General features: G+C 31.7%; 2 protein-coding genes and 1 long non-coding RNA gene across 5 annotated transcripts in view; 2 read left to right on the forward strand and 1 right to left on the reverse strand.

Annotated features, from left to right (window-relative positions):
- Positions 1 to 314: 314 nt before the first annotated feature.
- Positions 315 to 6387, forward strand: LOC136990370 (probable glutamate receptor). Its single transcript, XM_067288761.1, has 14 exons — positions 315 to 335; positions 413 to 522; positions 604 to 695; positions 767 to 978; positions 2795 to 3001; positions 3396 to 3551; positions 3621 to 3812; positions 3893 to 3996; positions 4067 to 4157; positions 4228 to 4383; positions 4458 to 4620; positions 4796 to 5013; positions 5741 to 6015; positions 6093 to 6387. Exons 1-14 carry the CDS (start codon positions 315 to 317, stop codon positions 6385 to 6387), a joined length of 2292 nt encoding a protein of 763 aa, XP_067144862.1.
- A 2837-nt stretch (positions 6388 to 9224) lies between these two features.
- LOC136990341 (uncharacterized) lies at positions 9225 to 11654 on the reverse strand. 3 transcript variants are annotated; one of them, XM_067288732.1, is made up of 12 exons: positions 11466 to 11654; positions 11347 to 11387; positions 11214 to 11273; positions 11080 to 11130; positions 10933 to 11001; positions 10774 to 10863; positions 10593 to 10673; positions 10442 to 10507; positions 10100 to 10165; positions 9938 to 10024; positions 9535 to 9633; positions 9225 to 9441 (listed from the first exon to the last, which is right to left on the reverse strand). In XM_067288732.1, exons 1-12 carry the CDS (start codon positions 11512 to 11514, stop codon positions 9421 to 9423), a joined length of 780 nt encoding a protein of 259 aa, XP_067144833.1. In that variant the 5' UTR covers positions 11515 to 11654; the 3' UTR covers positions 9225 to 9420. The 3 variants fall into 3 exon arrangements, with proteins under 3 accessions (XP_067144833.1, XP_067144832.1, XP_067144834.1); XM_067288731.1 differs by having other exon boundaries at positions 10100 to 10159; positions 10436 to 10507; positions 11466 to 11653; XM_067288733.1 differs by having other exon boundaries at positions 9535 to 9630; positions 10100 to 10159; positions 10436 to 10507; positions 11466 to 11643.
- A 5631-nt stretch (positions 11655 to 17285) lies between these two features.
- LOC136990345 (uncharacterized) overlaps positions 17286 to 22515 on the forward strand; it is a 52309-nt gene continuing 47079 nt past the window's right edge. Inside the window, exons 1-3 of the long non-coding RNA XR_010883043.1 lie at positions 17286 to 17431; positions 19802 to 19950; positions 21661 to 21872. This is a non-coding gene — a long non-coding RNA (uncharacterized lncRNA). The remainder of the gene's footprint in view (positions 17432 to 19801; positions 19951 to 21660; positions 21873 to 22515) is intronic.

A 22515-nucleotide genomic window follows, 5' to 3' on the forward strand; every position in this document is an offset into this window, starting at 1 on the left:
AAGTATAGAATTGGTTTGTTTTTTATGTTATATTAACACATTTTAGTACGTATCTATAAGTTATTATTATAATTAGGATTCGTGTGAACCTCTTCCCATTTCACTCTTCCCTTCTTGAGCTTTCTAGAATGAAGAAGGGAGGCGTGAGTGGAAGAGTAAGTGGATAAGAAAGAATTCTATTTATATTTTAGGTTTTCATTCAAACTTAAATAAGAAAATTCATCTGGCAGAAATAATAAACATTACTTTAAGATATTTATACGAAAAAACTGATTTTTTAAAAAATATAGAGTTGGAAATTATACGCTTTCGTCATGAGGATATCCGGAATAAAGGTACGAAGAGGATTTTATAAATGAATTTTTGGATACATTAAGCATTATAATGAATATAATTCTTTCTGTTTAAACAGAAAAATAATTATAAATTTATAATTCCTACAGAAAATTTCTGCTCGTCTAGTAACAAAGTCGAATCTGCCATTTTTGCAACGGCTTGTTCTTCTATTAATAGAGTACAGAGGTATAATTCTTCAATACCTATTTTCTTCCTAAACGTAGAAGGATGCACGGTTAAATTTCGCGAAAATATACACGTGGATAGATTAGTAAAGGTGGATCTACCCGTCGTCATTAATTCAATTATAAGTGGAAATAAATCAAAGGAAGTCATTTTAATTCATGATAACCAATACGGTAAGTATACAGTTAAGTACGTTCGATTTTCTGCTGACATTTTACTAAATATTAATTTATTTTAATTCCAGAAAGTAATAGTAACGTTAACAGGTTGATTTCTTTACTTAACAGAAGAAATTTTCGTATTATACTTATTGCTTTTGATAGTGAAATGAAGGATGATAATTATACAGAATTAGTGCTGGATGTAAGGAATGTCTTGATAGAATTTAAAGATGTTTCTGCAATTCGTATAGTTTTTATAACTGATTATGCTACTACATTAAATATTATTTATCAGGTAAGTTTATATTTAATTCATAAATTAAATTAGCATCTTTTTCCTATAGAACACCCACTAGCCACTATTTATCGATTATTTGCTCTTATAACACGTTATGCTTATATAACCTGTCTAAAGAGAACTAAAACTGTTAAAGCGGAAAATTGGGCTGGTACTGATACCGCGGAAATCCTCTTCAAACAGGTTTTATTGTCAATAAACACGAATAATGACGGTGGGTTCGCTCCTCGTCAATGATCTGGCCACGTGTTTACCGGGATTTCTTCACCTAAAATGCGGCCACGTTTTCCATTAAAAGTTCTTCCGGAAGGGAAGATCGCCCATATGTTGCGATCTTGCCGTATACAAACAAACAACTAACCAACCAGATTTACTAGAATCGTATTCCTCAAACATGCTTGTTCCTCTTATACATCTACCTTCGCGAGACAAATTAATAAGCACGTTTAAATAACCCCTACTTACACTACCTTACACTAAATAAATTCCTACTCTTCTACTTTTTATAACTCTAAAATGTTTTCTAAATGCAGTAACAGACGTTCTAGAGATATGAAGTACAGAGGAAATAGAGTCGCGCTCATTCTATTTACTTCAGTGTATCGAGCCCTTAAAATAAATACACTCTTACCATATATTTCTGCTATAAAAGAAAATACATTCTTCAGATTTTTTTTAATTCTTTCCACAAGTATCAAGAGGAAAGTTGCCTCCTGATCCTAGTGTTTCCTCTCCCGATCTCAGGTCTCCTCCTTCTGGTCTTTGTTTTCCCCTACCGATCCCTGTGTCTCCTCTTCCTGATCCTTGTTTCTCCTCCTCCTGATCCTTGTGTCTCCTTCTCCTGATCCTTCTGTCTTCTTTTTCAGATTCTTATGTATGTCTCCTCCTACTGATCCTTGTGTCTCCTCCTCCTAATCCTTCTGTCTCTCTTCAGATTCTTTTGTCTCCTCCTACTGATCCTTGTGTCTCCTCCTGATTTTATTCTTATGGCAAGAGGAACAAACTGGTTAGATAACGTGACTGAATCTCCTTTATAAAATTAAAAATATTAATTTTATGAAGATAAATAACACATTAAATTAATTATTATATAGAGCAACATTTAATTGAATAATATTTTTTTAAAATCATAAAAATAAATAATTTTTATTATATAAACAACACAAAATTTGTTAGATATTTTTCGTTTGAAAAATTCGAATAGTTTTTGTGGCAGGTGTAAATTTTCTCGAGATGTGTATCGATCACTTTTATTTATATGGAGACCTGAAAGTGACAATTAAAAGTAAAATAATCAATACAAAAAATGACATTTGTTTAGAGAAGTTAACGTAAGAAATAAAGTGAAAAATACATCATAAAGTGTTTTAATATATTCGATTTTTGTCTACTTTTAAATGCAGTAGATTCCCCTTACTCCTGCTTGTGTGTAGTGTAAACTAATAATAATACGGCATTTAATATAGTTGTAACCGTGGTAAAAGTGGGAGTTATAAAGCAAAGGGTCGTAATACGAGGTGTATTAGTAAATAATTTTAAATGCAATTTAAGTAGAGTGTGTACCAATGTGTTTTGTGTGTCCCTATCAACATGGAGGTCCTCAGAGGGGTGAACAGAGCATTGTACCCCCCTTAAGATCAAGTTAAAAATTCCACAAATGATCGACCTTCTCCCAAAAGCAATAGAAATCGATATATAGAAGTCAATAGAAACCTCGATATAAAGCTTTTATTATTATTCATTCCCATTAAATTAAAGAAGCTTTACATCAAATTTAAATGAATTTATTAAAAATCTTTATTGTTTTTTGCAGATTCATCAACATGATATCCCACGAGGAATAATTTTAATTCTAGTGGTACACGGAGGTTGGGATCCGGCATGGGAGCAACCTAATTCCAAACCTCGTAAAGTATTCTTAAACGTCGACGTTCCTACTTATATATTAAAATTAGAAAAAATTAATTATCATCTGATAGAACTCTTCCGTTTTATAGTATCTTCGAACCACCAAAATGCTGTATGTAATTTCTGTATAATACTTTTTCAGCGTGGCCAAAATGTCGCCTGACAATTGGAGGTATCCACAGTTCTTATTATTTAAGGTGCAGTAGCGACCCGGAAGTAATTATGCTAACCCCTTAACAACAAATAGAGCTGGCTTTCATCCAAGACACTGGAAGTTTTCTTAAATTTTGCAAGAATATTGCCAATAGCTTCATATAAAGGATGTGTTATCCCTCGTGTTATCTCCACAATAAAACAAGCTCCATTCGTTGTTTAGGGGTCATCATGATTACTTCCGGTGATTATCGATCCTGAAACAATAATATCAGTGATTATCCCCATTTGGTAAGAGACGTCTTGGCCACACTGCATAAACTTCTATATAATTGTAAAAGTGTTTCCATTAGTTATCCAGAGAAACGATATATATAGCAGCAGCTATATATAATCAAGTAATAACGTTAAATAATTTATCAGAAGAAGAATCAGAAGATATTATGAGATATAGAAACAATTGTTCTCCTAATAATAAAGCCCTTATGAAGTATTCTAAGTTATTAAAAGTAAATATTAATGCAATTTTATTAATTTTATAAGCGTTAATCATTGACTAAACAGTAATTTTCTCCTAGGGACAATTGAATAATTTGGGATTATCATCGGTTAACCTTACTTATACTTTATATAAAAACATACCTGTTAACAGCACAGCAGATATATTTATCCCATTGAAAATAGTTACAAATAATTCAGTTGTTAAGGACTCTAATTACAATCCGAAGGAGATTTTTAGAAATTTGACACTTAAACTTGCTGTTCCTAATGTAAGACCCCATTCTTGCGAAGTATATTGTCATATTTTAATTAAGTATTTTGTTTAATTTATAGTATTTATGTGTTTTAGTACCCACCTTATGTAATTATGAAGATAGAAAACGATGAAGTTAAAGTAGAAGAGGGTCCTCTTACTTTACTTTTCAATCGTCTTTCTGAAAAACTACTGTTTAAGTAAGCAATTATATTGTTCTGATTACGTTTATGTTAATTATATATTTGATTTTATTTAATTAAAATGTAGATATACATTTGTGCATCCGAAAGATAACGAATGGGGTGTTGAAATTAGTGAAGGAAAGTGGACTGGAGCTATAGGGATGCTAATTGATAGGGTAAATTACAGTAAATAAATATGTAAATTATACAATAGGGCCGATTTTCATAAGATAATTTGCATTTTAGGAAGCCGATTTGGCTCCTTTTTTAATGATAACGAAGAAAAGTAACGAAATTATAGATTATACCGAACATATCAGCATTGGTATGACAAGTATTTTGATACAAAAACCCACGGAACCTCCCAGGACCTTTATCTTTCTTAGACCTTTTTCTGCTGAGGTATGAATAAAATATTACCTTATTTTTTAAATATGTTCGTAAGGCTGTAGGATACAATTAATTTTCGTTTCTAGGTTTGGTATTGCATACTCCTTTCTATCCCTATTTTGGCCACGATTCTCTACTTTATTAATACTTTTAGCCCCTTTTATCACGTTTCTAATGTCGAACATAATCATGGATTATTTAAATTTTATAATTGTTTTTGGTACGTTTACGGAGCCATTTTACAACAAGGTAAATACTCTAATTACACCAATTATGGTATTACACATCTATATGCCTACTATGAACCTGTGTTCCCTTATTATACTGTATCTGTGTGTGCATATTACTATATTATGGTGTCTAGGTGTGTCCCTGTTGTGTATTATACTATAACTATATGCCCTAATACTTTCATTTTATATAGGAGGGATATATTTACCAGAAGCTATATCTGCAAGAATTGTCGTTAGCACAATATGGATATTCGTTATTGTTATAATTGCTACTTATAGTGGTAACCTCATTGCATTTTTGACATTCCCAGAAGCTAGTTGGTTAATACAGTCACTAGAAGACTTAGTTGATAATTATGCCTTGAAAATATTGATTAAAGATGGAAGTGGCTTTCATCAAGAAATTTTGGTAAATATTTAAAACGTAGTTTAATAATTAAAGAGTAACCTAGGTGTTAACCACAAAGAACTATTGGGTAAATCTCAACCACATTCGGTCCTGAGTTTGCGGTTTTGAGTTTTGGGAAAACATGTACTTTAAAATTTAATCGCTAGGGTGATATTTGGCGCTACTGTCTCCTTAATGCACTTATTAAATACTAATTTCGAATATAAAAAAGTCGCAAAGCATGGTACAAATATGGAATGCGAAATTGATGCACCATTCCACGTTCCATGCAGTGCCATAACTAGGACGGTGACAGTGGTGCCCAGGCACAGGGTTCAGACCCTGGGTGGGGCGCAGAAATGACCTGGACCAAGTTTTGGGGCGTAGTTACGAAACTCGCACGGGGTGCATAAAAGGCAAGTTACGGCGCTGGTTCCATGTCTGTAATTACACCCGTAATTGAAATAAAATTGATCACACTTCACTTCTTAACCCCCAAAATTCGTCAGAAATCGTACATTAAAGGGACATTAGCGCTGTATATCGCCCTACGACTGAATTTTGAAGTAAATTTTTTTTTTAAATCGAAACCGCATACTCGCAGCAGTATGTGTACCGAATTTGGTTGAGGTTTGTCCAATAGTTCTTTCTACACAGAGTTCTGAACGTGTAGTATTTATAATCATCCTGTATAATTTACTGTAATGATTTTTATTAAAAATTACTTAAAATGTTTATTTTATTCTAGGAATCTAATACTACTATATTACAAAAAATTAAACATAGAATTGATAATACGGATACAATACAATTAATAGATAACATAGGCGAAGAAATCGACTCGGTTATAAAAGGAAGATCAGCATACATCGAAGAGAAATTCGTGCTAGCTAACATAATTAATCAGGATTTTAACGATACAGGAAAGTGTAGGATAGTCCTAGTGCCAAGACACTTTAAAGAAACATTCCTTTCTATTGGTCTTAGGCACGGTAGTCCTTTACTGGAACCATTAAACAAGGAGTACGAATTCCACCTTACGTTCATTTATACAATATAAATTAATTTTATAATTAATTCTTTTATTTTAATTATTCCAGAATAAGGAATTTATGGAATAATGGACTTATCGAATTTTGGAATAAAAAGTATTTCCTGACACGTGACGAATGTTCTGTAGTTCGAACCACATTAATGGGTGGCAAACGAGGTGTTGCGTTGAAGGACTTGGGTGGTGCTTTTGCATTATATTTTCTTGGAATTATATTGGCTTTTTTATTATTAATCATTGAATGGGCATATAGAAAATGTAAAAACAATAGAAAAAAATTACAGAAGGATATCTGTGTTCGAATTAATATTTCTGATAGAGAGAATAAGTACTTTGTTAAATAAATTTACGCATGTTTTTGCCTTTAGTAGTTTGTTTTATTGTATATTGTAGTGCCAATTATCTATAATTCTAAATTTATTGGGCTACCTTATTATGTTTCTTTAAAGCGAACTACTCGAAAGTATTTCTTTTATTTGGCTATTGAGCATTTCATTTTCAATTGTCTCACTTATTGACAAGTAAATAACATGAACTTGGCTGATAGATTTATCTGTCAAGTTCGTGTTATTTTTACTGAAGTTTGTCACACGCAAACTGTACTTTCAATTTCAATAACACTTTTAATTCAGTCTTTTGTTAACAATTTTTAGAACTTATTTATCGATATTATTGAATATTTTACATCTTGTGTTATTTTTCTTTAACTATGTGAATTCTGCTAACCTATTAAATCAACAATTAAATTTAACAATATATAAATTTCTCATATAAAATAATATAAAACATATATACTGTTTGATAAAATTACCAGGACAATAACTTTGGCTGATAGTTTTACCAACTCGATTCCATATATATATATATACAGACCTGTACAGAGACTGAATATCACACGTATATACATATATATTTTATAATAATTAAAAATATAAAGTGTTTTTAATAATATATTATAACAGATGGCGCCACATACGCAGTTTTAAATGTTGCCGGGAAAGATAAGCAACTCGTAGTTAGACTTTTTTATGAATGTATTTTATAATTATTATCATGCGGTACGTGGTTGGTTATACAGTGATACAAATATCGGTTTATCTGTATATTGTATTTTTATTTATTAGATTTATTTCCCTTTGTTATATATAAGAGCCGAGAAAGTAAAAAGTAATTACTTACTTTCGAGAGTTAAAATTCAAATTCTGTCGAAAAGTTTCGAAATGGAGAAAAGAACAATCAAAATTTGCGGAGATCACTCCATTTCGGCGATTAACAATAGAAAAAAAAACTGCAATTGTTAAATATGACGTCACGACAAATGAGTCACTTATTACGTCAAAATATTTATAACAAGCCATTTAAATCATTTAGAAATTCAGAAACTAGTGGAAATTGAATATAAAACACGAAGAATTTCCTTACGAACTAATCTTATCATTTTGAAGAGATATAGGTTTGAGAGGACGATTTCGATCCACAGTCCACAAAGCAATTGTTATACATAAAACAATTCGAACATCATGATTGAGTGAATTGGATTGATGGTATAGAGCATCGCAACACCAAGGTTATTTATCAGTATAAAGACGGGTGCCTCCCGGAAGGACTTCTAGGAAATATTAGTCCGTATTTTACTATTCTATTTACCATGATAAATGCCTACCGGGATGAATTCCTATGGGAAATTCTACCCTATTTACATGTTGTATTTACCAAGATTAGAGACGGCCTTCTGTGGAAAGGTGGCTACTATATTGGTGTTGTATTTTCCAAGAGGGAAGACTATCCATGGAAAATTGGCCCATATTTACGTGTTAGACACATGAATAAAACTCGGAAAACTTCACTTAGTCAACTCATCGATAAAATGCCGCGACCAACTTCCAGTGTTCAGTAGTTTTATTCCCTCTACCACTTGTAGGCAGCGCCGTAACTAGCCTTTTATGCGCCCGGTGCGAGCATCTGTAACTATGGCCTAAAACTATGGCCTAAAACTTGGTCCAGTCATTTCTGCGCCCCCCTTCCCAGAGTCTACGCCCTGTGCCTGGGCACCGCTGGCACCGCCCTAGTTACGGCACTGCTTGTAGGCAGTCACATAAACTGAATGCATAATGTTTTTTATAAGTATTTATTATATTCAATTTCACAAGTCATGAAAATATATAAATAAAATGAATCAAACTACAACTTCAATCACAATTCTATAACTAGATAAACGAACCAATGATAGAGACTGTTTCATTTCAAACGGACTTTGTCATTGGTTTGCTTATCCAGTTCTAGAATATAGATCTCTGATATAGAAGATCTGAGTTACTATAAATTTATAATTTTAATACATTCACTCCATTGTTTAGGACATTGTGCACTTAATACAGCAGTGATGTAAGTGTGCACTGTTATAAATAATGGAGTGAGAGCTTAATAGAGTGTCGCCATCTGTTGATTACAAATCGAACAAGGCATCCCCCTAGGCAGATCGCACAAGTGTTAGGTTGGCGTAACGTAACAAACAACTATCTGGCCAGTTCTCGTTGTGAGTTAGACCTTGCAGACAACGGCTTTAATTTAACACATAACCTAATATTATACTAACTCTAATATTGAACTAAATGTAGGAAATTACACAGTGGTTTGTGTTATTTCACAGTATAAAGTGAAAATTTTACTTTAAAACAAGTAAGAAATGCAATTATTCTTCTTTCGCAGTTTTAAATAATAAAATTTAAATTATTATTATACAGCAAAACCTGTTTGGAACGGAAACCTGCTTAAACGGGACAAATTCTTCCGAATGAAACGACTTTCCCTATTGTTGTTCGCAAGTGGCCGTTGTTTACAGGTTACTTTGTATGCCTTTCAAAAATAAATATATGCCTTTTCTGAAAAAATGGACGTCATTTAGAGGTTGCCGTTATAGGAGGTTCGATCGTATATATATGTTTATTTATTTACATTATATAATAAAGCCATATGTGATTAAAATTTAATTCATTTTCAAAGTCAAGCCTGATTCACTCTTAACTAAACCGTCATGTAACTTGAGACCATGTGTTATGGGTCTATAGTTTAGGGCCTCACAGTTTTATATGTATCATTATTTAGTGGAGGTAAAGGGCCTGTTATATGTTATAGCTTAGGAACAAAACAAGTTCACTTATACAATAACAACATCAATGAGTCATTTATACCAGAGACTTTATTCAGAACTATAATTAATTACAGTTGCTGTTTTAATTTAAACTATAATATTATTAATGTAATTTACACAATAATTTGCATAAATTACATTATTTAAAAGAAATTTTATTGAAGAACCGAAAGCATGAGCCAGGAGAATCCTGATCCTTATTGAACTATATCGACGGTATGGTTTCTTAACCAAGGTTTGCCATGATCTAGAAAGTAAACGAATGAATACATTAATGTTTTAAACATGATTTAATTACTTAAAATGAATAATTTTAATGTTAATTATTATATAAACGTACTGGCTTCACTTGATTTGGAGAATTTATTTGATTACGGTTAGGTTTTTTCATTTGTCCTACATGTTTTCCTTTCTTTGCTTGGTTACCAATAGAAAACTGCTAATTATCATTAGAGATATTATTTTAATGAAATTTTTTAATTAAATTCATATAAAATTCATCATTAAAGTTACAAAAACTTAATTAATGTCTTAGAGATTAAGTTATTTTAGAAGAAAATATACAGTAAAATCTCCAATAACAGCCACCTTTTAACAACGGCCAGCCACTTTTTCAGGAACTTTCTTTAGTTCAGAAGTGTATATAGAACAACCTGCGAACAACGGACATTTCTTTGTTTTTGCCAGTGGTCGTTGTTAAGAGGTTTTGCTTCCAATACTAAGCATTGGATTAATATACTTACAGCTTGACGACTTTCGATATTGGATCGTCTTGCCTTACGTTCTTCGAGCAATTTTTTCATTTTTTCATTATTCTTGTTGACTGTATCCTAATTATTAAATTAAAACGCCATTTTAACTAATTGAACTAAAATATTTCGAGAGCGTAATGGAGAATCACTTACGTCTTTGATGCTATCTCTCAATATCTTCTTTCTGAGTGCAACTAATTGCTTGTGTAATTCCTTCGCCTGTTAATTAAGAATCAGTATAATTAAATATACACGTAAAATTAGTTTTAGAAAATTCTATACGTAGTGTTTTACGTGTTAACTAAATGTTATACAGTTAACATTTAATTATTTTCTAATCTGAGAGGGAAAAGATGGAGGGATCAGACGAGGAAGGATTTGAAGGACTAGCAGTAAACTGGAGAGGTATTAATTAAGAAACAATAGGAAGAAGTGGAGAGGTCTGACACGTTGGAAAAGGAAATAGAAATGGATGATTATTTTAAATACACTTGCATCGTCATCATCAGATCTTCCTTCTGCATGTAAAGCTCTCATTTTTTCCTCCAATTCACGTATAGCCTGCAAATTATACAGTTATAATTGACGCATAGAAAATGATGATAAAACAATAAAGATCTCTTCTACTTTCTAGAAACGATCATACCTTTACTTCTTCGGAATCCTTTTTCTGACTTCTCTTTCGATTATGAACAGCGAGAAGTTTCTCATCGGCATCATGTACAACCTATAAATTAAAAAATGAAAAATAAAGAAATAATAATATAAATTAGCATATTATCGAAATTTTGGGCCACCCTGCTTTAATATGTTTAAAATAAAATAACCTTTCTTCCATATTTCTCTGTATCTGCGGAGTGCATCTGTTCCTTCTGCTTACGTAGCCTTTGTTTCATCTGGTGTTTTGAGGGCATGACCTATCAACGTAGTGGTGTTAATGTCGAACAATTAAAATTTAACAATTAATTATTTTTCGATACACTTACGCTTTCTTCGGCATTTTCTCTTACGTCTTTCCTGTTAGGTTTTATTTTCTTTTCCAACTCATGTAGCATCTATAAATTAACAAAACTGTACACGTTAAGTTTACGTACAGAAATAATGTACAAAAGAAAAATACAGTATACACGTACACCCTTGACACGTTCGTTTTTGACAGACTTTTTTTCAGCCGAGGATGCGAGCTAGAAATAAATAAATAAATAAATATATATATATATTATAGTTTAACACACAGGGTGGTCAGTTGACCAATTGTTATCCTAACGTTTGCATCTTGTCCGACTTCTAAAGATGCTTCTTCTCTTCCAAGACCAGGGCTCCTGACCTGTTTAATTACAGTTAAGTGTAACTACAATATTAATTAATAAATCAATTAAAATCAATTCTGCCTTAATTACTTTATCGGGTGTATCCTCTGTACTTCTCCCTTCGCAGATCACTGAAATATACAAAAGTGCACACGTAAATTACTATTTAAATTATATAAATTATAGGCTTTAGTATATGCCGAATTTACCGCTGATGGCGAGAACTAGCAGGAAAACTAATGAGGTATTCATGTTCATCCTTTGCTCTGTTCGATGACTACTCGATTAATTATCGAAATGGACATTCTTTTATTGTGTTCAACACCTGCTCTTGCAATTGGGAAGGCGTTTACAATTGTCAATTGCCTGTCAACTTTGGCGTCTGGTGACCAAGTTTTGCTCTAATTCTGTCATGTGACTCGTTTAGTAGTGTTTACAGCAGCCGTCATTTTTAAAATAAAATATTATAGAAGTTTATAAAATCTCTTTCTTTTATACACATAAAAAAATTAAGGTGAGAGTTATATGATCTGTTTTCAGGGAAGTCGTGAGCTTGTGAGGGGCGTGAAAGCCCTTGAATAATTATTTTTAATATAAATTAACACGTAAAATGTTCGTTTAGTAGCCTTAAAGAGTTTAATAAAGATCATATTAATTATTTTATGGAGTAGGAAGCACAAACTATCATAAATTTTCCCTAAGAAGTTTTTAGGGAAAAATCCCTTGTTTCCTCCTCTCCGTGATCCTGTTTATATTAATTATTGCTCAGTTTTTTACAGTAATTAATGTAGAAAAATATAAAACAGTAATTTTATTATATAAATCTCATTAAGTATTATATAATTTATAAAAATCAAACACAATCAGTGAGTGTTTTATGAGTTAATAATGAGAAATTAATTGAGAAATAATTAAAATATTCTTTCTTTACGATAAAAATAATAGGATTTAAATGGGAATTTTATAAAGTAATTATAACTAATTAACGAATTTTATGTTATTTAAAATTACACGACGTTTTATGGTTTAACATAAAACTCGCTTGTAATAAAGACACACGTATACTTAACGAAACGTTTAACCAACCACGTAATAATTATAAACGTTAAATATTTTAGTTTTAAATATATTTTTTAAATTATAGAAGAAGTTTTTCTAAAATAGTAGCAAATATACCGTGTTGCACGGACGAATACAGATAATAATTATAATTAAAACCATATATAATATCTGGTTATTTAAGTGCAAAGGGGATGAAAGGCTGTTGTGACCAGGTTTCATAATAACCTATATTTTGCGTATTTTACAAATGAATAACTATAAAACATTTGGTCGATATTGTTTAAAGGGTTTAGAGGTTAAAACAATATGTGCTGTCTGTCTGTGTGTCTGTTTACAATTACACTATTCCAACCACACTTTCTTACAGGCCTATATATAATAATTATACTTAATATAGTTATAATTATTATATAAAGTAGAGGAGTTGTTCGGTTTCTAACAGGAAACAATATTTTTATATTTTACAATCTAATAATCTACAATAATATTTTATATTATTCATGCATACTTATGTCTGCATCTGTTATACAAGTGCTGTTGCCTCTACACTTCGTTCAGCACTTATAAAAATATATAAATGAGTAAGAAATGGGTAGACACACAGACAGACACAATATATTTCTTCGAATATTAATAAACACGTAAAATGTAAAATATATATATATATAAGGCATTTATAATTTAAATTTATTGAGATTTTATAGTAAAAATAAAATACTATAATAATTATCTGTACAGTAAACAAGCGTATTTACATATGTACAGTAGGTGACACACTTCATTTTCAATAATTAGGTTAAATTTGAACACATTTTCGTATTGATGTGTGCCTTACGTATAGAAATTATATGCGAGAGCACAAAAATAACTTTAAAAGTTCACTAATATAACCTTTAATAAGTATATTTAAAAACACGCGTGACTTCCGGTACAGACCATAACTTTGTATATAGTCAATTCAATGTCAATTGTACTTTTGTATTGTTTTCGTATATTTATTCTACATTTTCTAATTTATTGTAAAATGTTGCGAGGTAAAGCATATAACAACACTGCAATTCATTCATATTTATTTAGATATATCATAAAAGTACAGTCATTAATTCATTAACATCTCCAAGGATTCAGAGATCAACGGGGAGATCCAAAATTCTGAAAAATATTTGAAAGTAAGAATAAATAAACACGTTGTATAATATATAATATAATATTTCCGAGTAAAAAACAATAAATAAGTCATATAAATTCGTAAATAAACAATAAGGGAAGTTTACGAATATAGCATTTTATGTATAAGTGATAGTGTGTATACAAGGGGGGGTGATGCTGTATATAAAACATTTCTAGAAGTGTGAGCGATAATTTCAGCCAGGTATTTCTTATAATTAGGCTGGAACAAGTGTGAGAGCATTTTCCTTATCATTAGACTAGAACAATTGCCGGGCTAATAATTGACAATTGTCAATTATTAACCCGGCAATTGTATGATCAGGATAATTGCCAGGCTAATATAAGGATGATTGCCAGAATAGTTAATGATAAGGATAATTGCCAGGCTAATAATTGACAATTGTCAATTATTAGCCTGGCAATTGTTCTAGTCTAATGATAAGGTTAATATAAAGATAAGAATAATTGCCAGGATTGTCTAATGATCAGGATAATTGCCAGGCTAATATAAGGATGATTGCCAGAATAGTTAATGATAAGGATAATTGCCAGGTTAATATAAGGATGATTGCCAGAATAGTCTAATGATAAGGATAATTGCCAGGCTAATAATTGACAATTGTCAATTATTAGCCTAACAATTGTTCTAGTCTAATGATAAGAAAAACGAGGCTAAAATTATCACTGCCTATTGTTAATTAAGCATTACATTTGTCTGTTGATAAATATATGCATGTAAACATAGATATATAACACTATCCATGGTGTTATGAACTGAACTATAACTATTTATACGATATTATTGATAATAATAGACAATAATAGAAGTAGCGAAATGATAAAAAGCATCAAAAAATTATAAAGATAATCTTATAATATGTAAAATCTTAATTAATGACGTTTATTTTTTTTTAATTTTATATATTTATATTTAAAAATGTATTATTTAAACATACTTATCGATGGAAAATGTGTCATTGAATAGTATTCTTTCGGCAATAGTCGATTGGTTAGCATTAATAGAAGTCATATTGTCTTCATCAGTGGAATTAAAGCGAAATATTAAAAATATTATATTCACATTATTTTCCACGTCCTATAAAATATATTTATAAAATCTTAAAATAGGCTATTCCTTTTATATTTTTAAAACTTTTTATTGGGTTTCTTACAGTTTCTGTTCCGTTTTCTTCTGCGCTGCGGATGAAGAACATCTCTACATCTTAGAAAAATAAATAGAAAAGAAACAATGCTCGATAATTATTATATAAATTAATGTTAAATTAATCTTAAGTACGTTAAAACTTACTTTTAAAGTAAACAGCAAGCAAGAAAATCAAAAGAAACTTCATTTTTCTCTGAAAATTTCGAATTTAATCACTTAAAACTCATAATTATCCCCTATATATATAGGATAATTTGCTTAAAACACCTGTAAAATTATAAAATTAAAATTTTGCTTATTATAAGACCTAAACCTGTTTATAGCCCTATAATAAAACGTACCACCCTGAGTACTTGGCATAATTTTTTACATAAACTCTTCTATATAATGTGTAACCAAAAATATATATATATATTTATTGTCTGTCCATCACGCTTTACTTCTCGCTTAGTGATATTGCATTAATTTAACAACACAATTATAATTGCATGAATGTTGTTTTGATCAACTAGAATAAAGACGAAAGGAAGCCAAGTGATCGTTAAGTTGCACTGCATTGTGTTTGAGAAACAATACTTAATTCCTCGTTAAAGTTATTAAATATATACACTTGTTTTGTAATTTATAAAGAGATTAAAGAGGATTAACATAATTATTTATCTTTATCCGTGACGATTTGACACATGTTTCCTACCTAACAAATGTACAGTACATAAAAAAAGACCCCGCAACTGTGAAGAACACAGGAGAAACACAAATGAATACAAATTATATTATTTTCGTTTATGCCCTGTCTTTAATGGGTAAGTTTATTAAGTATAATAACAGATAATATATAAACTCTACGACCTTACAGCGAGTGAAAAAACGTTGGGCTCAACCGCTGTATCTATTATAAATGTATAACACTTCTCTCGCAGGAAGGAATTTCAAAAAATCCCTTCTTAGTGTACATTCTCTTGACGAACCCTATTAAAACGCAAAAAACCGCATGCAAAATAGTATAAATAGAAGCCGAGTTCTTCACAGTAAGCCTTAATCTTGTCCTTTCCCCGCTGGGAATATCGAAAAATCCCTTTTTAGTGTATATTCTGTTGACGTAACCTATTAAAACGCAATTAAAAACGCAAAAAACCGCATGTAAAATAGAATAAATAGAAGGCCGAGTTCTTCACAGTAAGCCTTAATCCTGTCCCTTTCCCGCTGGGGAATATCGAAAAATCCCTTTTAGTGTATATTCTGTTGACGTAACCTATTAAAACGCAATTAAAAACGCAAAAAAACCGCATGTAAAATAGAATAAATAGAAGCCGAGTTCTTCACAGTAAGCCTTAATCCTGTCCCTTTCCCCGCTGGGGAATATCGAAAAATCCCTTTTTAGTGTATATTCTGTTGACGTAACCTATTAAAACGCAATTAAAAACGCAAAAAACCGCATGTAAAATAGAATAAATAGAAGCCGAGTTCTTCACAGTAAGCCTTAATCCTGTCCCTTTCCCCGCTGGGGAATATCGAAAAATCCCTTTTTAGTGTATATTCTGTTGACGTAACCTATTAAAACGCAATTAAAAACGCAAAAAACCGCATGTAAAATAGAATAAATAGAAGTCGAGTTCTTCACAGTAAGCCTTAATCCTGTCCCTTTCCCCGCTGGGGAATATCGAAAAATCCCTTTTTAGTGTATATTCTGTTGACGTAACCTATTAAACCGCAAAAAACGCATGCAAAATAGTATAAATAGAAGCCGAGTTCTTCACAGTAAGCCATAATCCTGTCCCTTTCCCCCACTGGGGGGAATTTCGACATGTATATTATATAAAAACACGTGCGTATTCGAATGCAACGTTGTGTCAAAATTTCAAAGGAATCGGTAGGAACAAACGAACGTTATATTTTATTTATATAGATAGATAGAAAATGATCTGCTTTAGTCCATTCTCACAGAAAAGCAGAATGCCTCACAGAAAAGCAAACTTAGGTCGTCGGAAGTTAGCGCCATCTGTTGGACATAAAAGCCTTAATCCATATATAAATATATTTTTGAAGGAGGGGAAATGGTGGTCTTCACATGTGCCAGAAACCTTCGTGGGAGTGTATTAAACAACTTCCCGAAGTTTCATGGCAATCGGATAAATGGATGTGGTAGTGCATGACAGGAGAAACACAAATGAATACAAATTATATTATTTTCGTTTATGCCCTGTCTTTAATGGGTAAGTTTATTAAGTATAATAACAGATAATATATAAACTCTACGACTTTATAGCGAGTGAAAAAACGTTGGGAACCGCTGGTGTATATCATAAATGCCTTATCGGACCTTTCAAAGCTCTTATTCATTAAAACTTTTCAAGGATCCTTGTTTTAAAGATAAATATGTCAACTCTTTTATTAAGACAGTTAAATATTTGTAACACTTGTAAATGGCCCTTCACCTCATAGCAATTATGCGTTTAAATGTTATACACGTTAGAAAACCCGGAAAAAGCCTCACGTGCCGTCCTGTTGGTTAGGTTCGAACCCACGACCGGTTGATTGGTAGTGGGTTTGTACCACAACAATAGGCTGTGGTTATTTTATTTGTGATGTTTATTAATTTTACTACCGCAAGAGGGCGATGCGGCGTGGAAGCGCGTGATATGAAAATATGGCGGCCATTGTTTATTACTCTTTGTTTAAATTATTGTCTTATTACGTAAAAGTCAACGATGCTCTTCAAAGTTGGTCTCGAGCGCACGTAGAACTTTTCTTTTGAGATCTGAAAAAACACTATTAAAAGTAAGTCTTTTTTTTTATTTTGTGGCTACGATCAGCTTATGAAAAGAGCCACGTGGCTCTTTTCATAACGGGAATTTCTTTTCTTTTTGCTCTTTTATCCCTGTGGGAACTAACAGGGCCTTTTGAGCAAGCTCATTATGGGTTTGTCTAGGTCCAAATTCGTTAGGTGGTGAGGCACGAGGGTCGATATATCCGGACGGGGACCACCCACGAAAAATTCCTGGGGTTTTCGATCTCGGGTACTCCAGAGCAATAGGCTGCACCGGTAAGATGCGAGTTCTGATTGAGGGATTTTGCACCCCTGCAGAATTGTAGACTCCCTGTACGAGCAAAAAAGTCATTGGAACCAAACAGTGAACCACTACTACTGCCTATTCCCCATGCTTCAGTGTTTGTTATCATTTGCATCTCAGCAAGTCCCACAGCCCTCTAAAACTTTGACATTGACTCAATTCAAGCTCAAATGACCTGGTTGGGATCTATCAGAGCTGCAGAGCATACCCATAGGAGCAAAAAAGTCAAACAAACCATACCTTTACAAGCAACCCTTCGTGAGATACAGCCCCCCAAAATTAGGTTGCGCAAGATTGTGAGTTGCGTCACTCCGCTAAGACTATCGTGTTTAACTATTTAGCCCACGAGACTGCTGCTTCAAGTAGTCCACTGGGGACTGTTCTTGCATACTTGATGTTATATAGTTTTAGGAGTTGTGAGGACTTGCCCATCCGGACACTGATGTGTGAACAATAGTGAGCACCGAAGCATATGACGACGTGCGGAGTGTCGGTCAAAGCCCTTATTGTTCGTCTCGACGACGCGGAGCCTGGAAAATAGACAGTATTAACAGATTATAGAAGAAAAGACCAGCTGGTTTTTTAACAGCCTTTTTCAAGCCTGTGAAATGCTTGAAAAAGGGCTCTGTTAGTTCCCACTGGACAAAAAGAGTAAAACAATAAACTGCTGTAATTAGAAAATTTTTTCAGGATTTTATGTTGGCTTTGGATATATTTGTGTTGAATATTTTAATGGTAAATGACTTCTTTTAACTATTATTTCTTCCTGATAAGTGTCATTCTAATTTTACTTTTTCAAACCAGAAAACAGTAAAAATAAACTTTGAGGCTAAGTTCCAAAGCATGGGATATCTTAAACTAAATACATTTTTCTTAAATGTTCTGTTCTAAAATGAGAATCTGAAATATCTGATGGTATTTTACACATTCAAAATACATTAAAGAGACTAAATTTTTCTTTTTATCATCTTCACTTAAAATCATGAGAACAAACAGTCTTCCTTTACAGAGATGACTTTTCATTAGAGCTATAGCCTCTAATAAATTCAGTTTCTTCAATGTATTTTTAGTGTTTAAACAGTGGCGTGAGGTGACATATGATGATAGGGAAGCTGTGCCGGCCCTGGATAGAATCATTGGAAACATTATACAATATTTTGGTACGTAGCATTCACCAGCTAAACTGCATGAGGTTGGTGTTCTGTAACGCGTATGCACGAATGCCTGTAATCTGGCTCTTTACGCCATTTAAATATTTTTGCCGTGGAAGCTTTCCCTTATTCGACAATACAGCACTTCCTTTGGAAATATGCATATATGACTTTATATTCAAATATACAATAGCAATCTTATCTTTTTTTTTTCATGTGTAATGTAGAAATTTGTAATAAGATACATAATACAATCATAATAAAGTATTAATTTTAATTAATTCAAAGTATGTTATAATATGAAAATAATCACACAATATGTACTTACATTTTAGAAAATACAAGGGAAGCGGTGCTTCCACAGGTTCCATGGATAGCATGCCACTGTGTTTTGTGTATTCAATCTCTGCACAAAATTTTAATTTTCTCTTGCAGACATTTTCTATATTAATAAGTGGAAATCATGAAAACAATCTGATAGCTGTATTTAGGTCAATATAATACAGCCACAGTGCCCAAGCTGCAGCTCACAAACTTCATGTGGCTCTTCTAGAACCTTATTGAGGCTCCCATATATTATCCCTAATATATGTATGTACAGAATAAAGATTATGTACTGTACAATGTCAGTAATGAAGAAAAATACAAATAATGAAATAATTCTCTGCATATTTACATTGTATTTAAAGATGATTGCTTTTCATTTGTGCATTTTTCTCATCAAAATAACATGTAAGGCAGAAGAGTATTTGACAATTTGTATTTCTTTACATTTCAGCTCCAATAATGCAATTTAATTCATGGAAGTTTGTATATTAGAATTTAAGAGTTGGATCCATTATTTATTTAGCTATTTCAGAAAATATTTAATGTCCTTGTTAAAGTTTTTAAAATGCTACTAATTACTATCTGTTAATGTCTTTCAGAGAAAAAATAAAAAGATTATTTATTAAAAAGATCAAATTATTTATTCAGGAAGCAACAACAAATTCAGTAATTAGAGAGGCATTCGCACAGGGATAATGCTGATGATTTCTTTATGGATTGTTAATATTAGTGAACCGTTTGAATTAAGGTATGTAAAGAAAAAAATTAAACTTTTAAATTTATATTTTCCATTCTTTGTTCTCAGAAATTTAGTTATATATAGTAGAATACAAAAGTTTGGGAACGTGGTGAATAGTTTAAAACACCAATGCACAACAGCCTTCAAAAGAGTCTTGTACAGTTTCTGTAAGCCCATCTGCAACCACCCATAATGCTTTCTATGATGCTGCTTTTACCTCCTTTGATTACTCAAAATGAAGTCAAAACAATCTCAGACCATTTACAAATAAATGGATTCACCAAAATGCCACATTTTACATCCAAATATGTAATGTTTGAGGGCATCCATCTGTCATAAAATGGCCTGAGATTGTCATTTTGAATCACAAATGAGATAAAAACATCAATAAACCAGTTACAGGGTGGTTACACATAATTGATTTATTGGTTGCAAAAGATGACTCTCAGTATGCTTCCAGAAGCTATATGAGTGCTTGAAAAAGTGTATTTTCATCCAAGAAAATTAGTTTGTAGGTGGTTGTGCATTAGTATTTTAAACTATTCAAGGCAAGGAACTATAGGCCAAGTCTGCAAACTTTGGATCCTACCATGTATATTTAAAAAATACATTGTGACACCAAATAGGTAACATGTTGATGGCATATCTGAAGAATTGCAATATCTTAACACTAACATTAATTTATTTTAATAAATTTTAGTGAATAAAGTTATGAATATACTTTTAAGTTAAAAGCTAGTTACAATGGTTCCTAAAGTGGGCAATGCATCTGCCTGGATTACAGTGAGATTATTTGAATGGGCATTAAAAGGCAAATGAGCAGCAGTGATAATTGTATTAGGATCTTCCAAGCTTGTTTTTCACTTATGATTGATTATTGATGAGTGCTATGATTACTTACTCTGGAATGTAATGTTATTAGTGCGTAAACATTGAATGATTGTAATGGCAGATGTTTATATTAATTTAGATGCTAAGCTCCTTGACTTCTTGATATCACACAGGTAGTTTCTGATTAGCGTGGTTGATATGTTCTAAATGAGCTTTTATTTAAGCTGAAAACACTGATTTAAGTTTTTTAGTTTTATATCTTATAAAAGTTTTAATTAGTTATTAAAATACAATTAATTATTAATTACATATTTGTTCCATAATTATATGCAATATTTATAATCCATAATATTTTGCATGGGAAAAGTCACTCAACACTAAGGTATAAAAGATCCATTTGTGTGGGGTTCATCAGATCATTATGAGACAGCCTTTAATGTTTTTCTTTTAACCTGTTACTTGGTAATTTTATAAAGTTATTCGGTTTTGTTATACATTTTAAAAAATTTTCCGACACTAATTTCTTATAGAAACATCGCCAAATGATCACCTAAATAATCGGGCTATAACTTCGCTTATCATTCGGTGTTGAACCCACAACTTTTGCATACCATGCTGATGTAGTTGCCAGTTATGTTACCTATACCACCATTCAAACTTTACTTCCAGAACTATTAATAATTAAGATATAATACATAGTGATCATATAAATTACTTTATAATTAATTATTCGATATTATCCTTCCTTAAGCCCGACATCTGGTAGTTGGTTCGGCTTTAGTGCGATAAATATTAATTTTTAAAATTTTTCATTTCTTTAAATCTATGTTGTTTTTTGTTTTTGGCTGTAGTAATTAATAATTTAATTTATTTTCTTTTGATCAGGAGCATTGAGACTTTCATCCATTTCCCTCCTGAGTCTTGAGGAACATTGATTACCATCTGGTAACACTTAACGATCTAGAGACAGTAATAGAGACAATAACAGCAGGTATAGAAATGGAGTGACTAATATTCTAAGAATTAGAAATGAAGAGGATAAAAGAAAGAGAATTCACAATTGTACAAACTGTAAGCATTTTAACATCAAATCTTTTTTGGTAAGTCTTTATTTTTTCTTGCCGACTAGCACATTCTTAGGTTAACCTTTCACCTCTGTGTAGGACGAACAGCTAGTACCTCCTACATAGGGTTCCAATGGCAATTGGGCCTCTTTACAATTCTCCTTACACAAAACACTTCATCCCTTTTATTACTGATTGGCTATATCTATCCTAGGCTTGTGTGTATTTCTCTGCAGATTTAACTGGTTGTATGAATATAAAAAATACATTTAATTTTTATCTTTTGAGTGGATTTACATGTAATAAATTCTATAGACTTTGACGTACTCAGTGACAAATTTACTCAAATAGAAAAAACATCTTATATAATATTCAAGAAAATCAAGATTTAATCCAAAATACATGAAAAATGATTAAATCTGAGTTAGTAAAGCAAGAGCTTCTCCATCATAGGATATACCTGTGGCCATTAAATATCCAGAATTATATTCTAGGATGGAGAAGCACATGATATTCATGTCCTACAAGATATTCAAAGCATTTGTTTAATGGATCTTTGTGTATTCTTTTCTGTTAGCAGACAGAAATATTGAACTACACAGAATAGCTAACAATAGAAATTAAGTTAGAACACATTTTTCCCAATAAAGTCATCATTAACTTAATTAACTTGTATACT

This window comes from Centruroides vittatus, unplaced genomic scaffold, assembly GCF_030686945.1.
Source record: "Centruroides vittatus isolate TY-2023 unplaced genomic scaffold, ASM3068694v2 scaffold_907, whole genome shotgun sequence".
Taxonomy (NCBI): domain Eukaryota; kingdom Metazoa; phylum Arthropoda; class Arachnida; order Scorpiones; family Buthidae; genus Centruroides; species Centruroides vittatus.

Coding starts and splice junctions, on each gene's coding strand:
- LOC136990341 (XM_067288732.1), bottom strand. CDS start 11,514: ATGAACATGAATACCTCATTAGTTTTCCTGCTAGTTCTCGCCATCAGC. Junction 11,131..11,213: donor AAGTCGGACAAGATGCAAAC/GTTAGGATAACA, acceptor ATTTATTTCTAG/CTCGCATCCTCGGCTGAAAA. Junction 10,166..10,441: donor GAAGATCTGATGATGACGAT/GCAAGTGTATTT, acceptor CTTAATTAACAG/GCGAAGGAATTACACAAGCA.
- LOC136990370 (XM_067288761.1), top strand. CDS start 315: ATGAGGATATCCGGAATAAAG. Junction 523..603: donor TCTATTAATAGAGTACAGAG/GTATAATTCTTC, acceptor ACACGTGGATAG/ATTAGTAAAGGTGGATCTAC. Junction 3,997..4,066: donor TCTGAAAAACTACTGTTTAA/GTAAGCAATTAT, acceptor ATTAAAATGTAG/ATATACATTTGTGCATCCGA.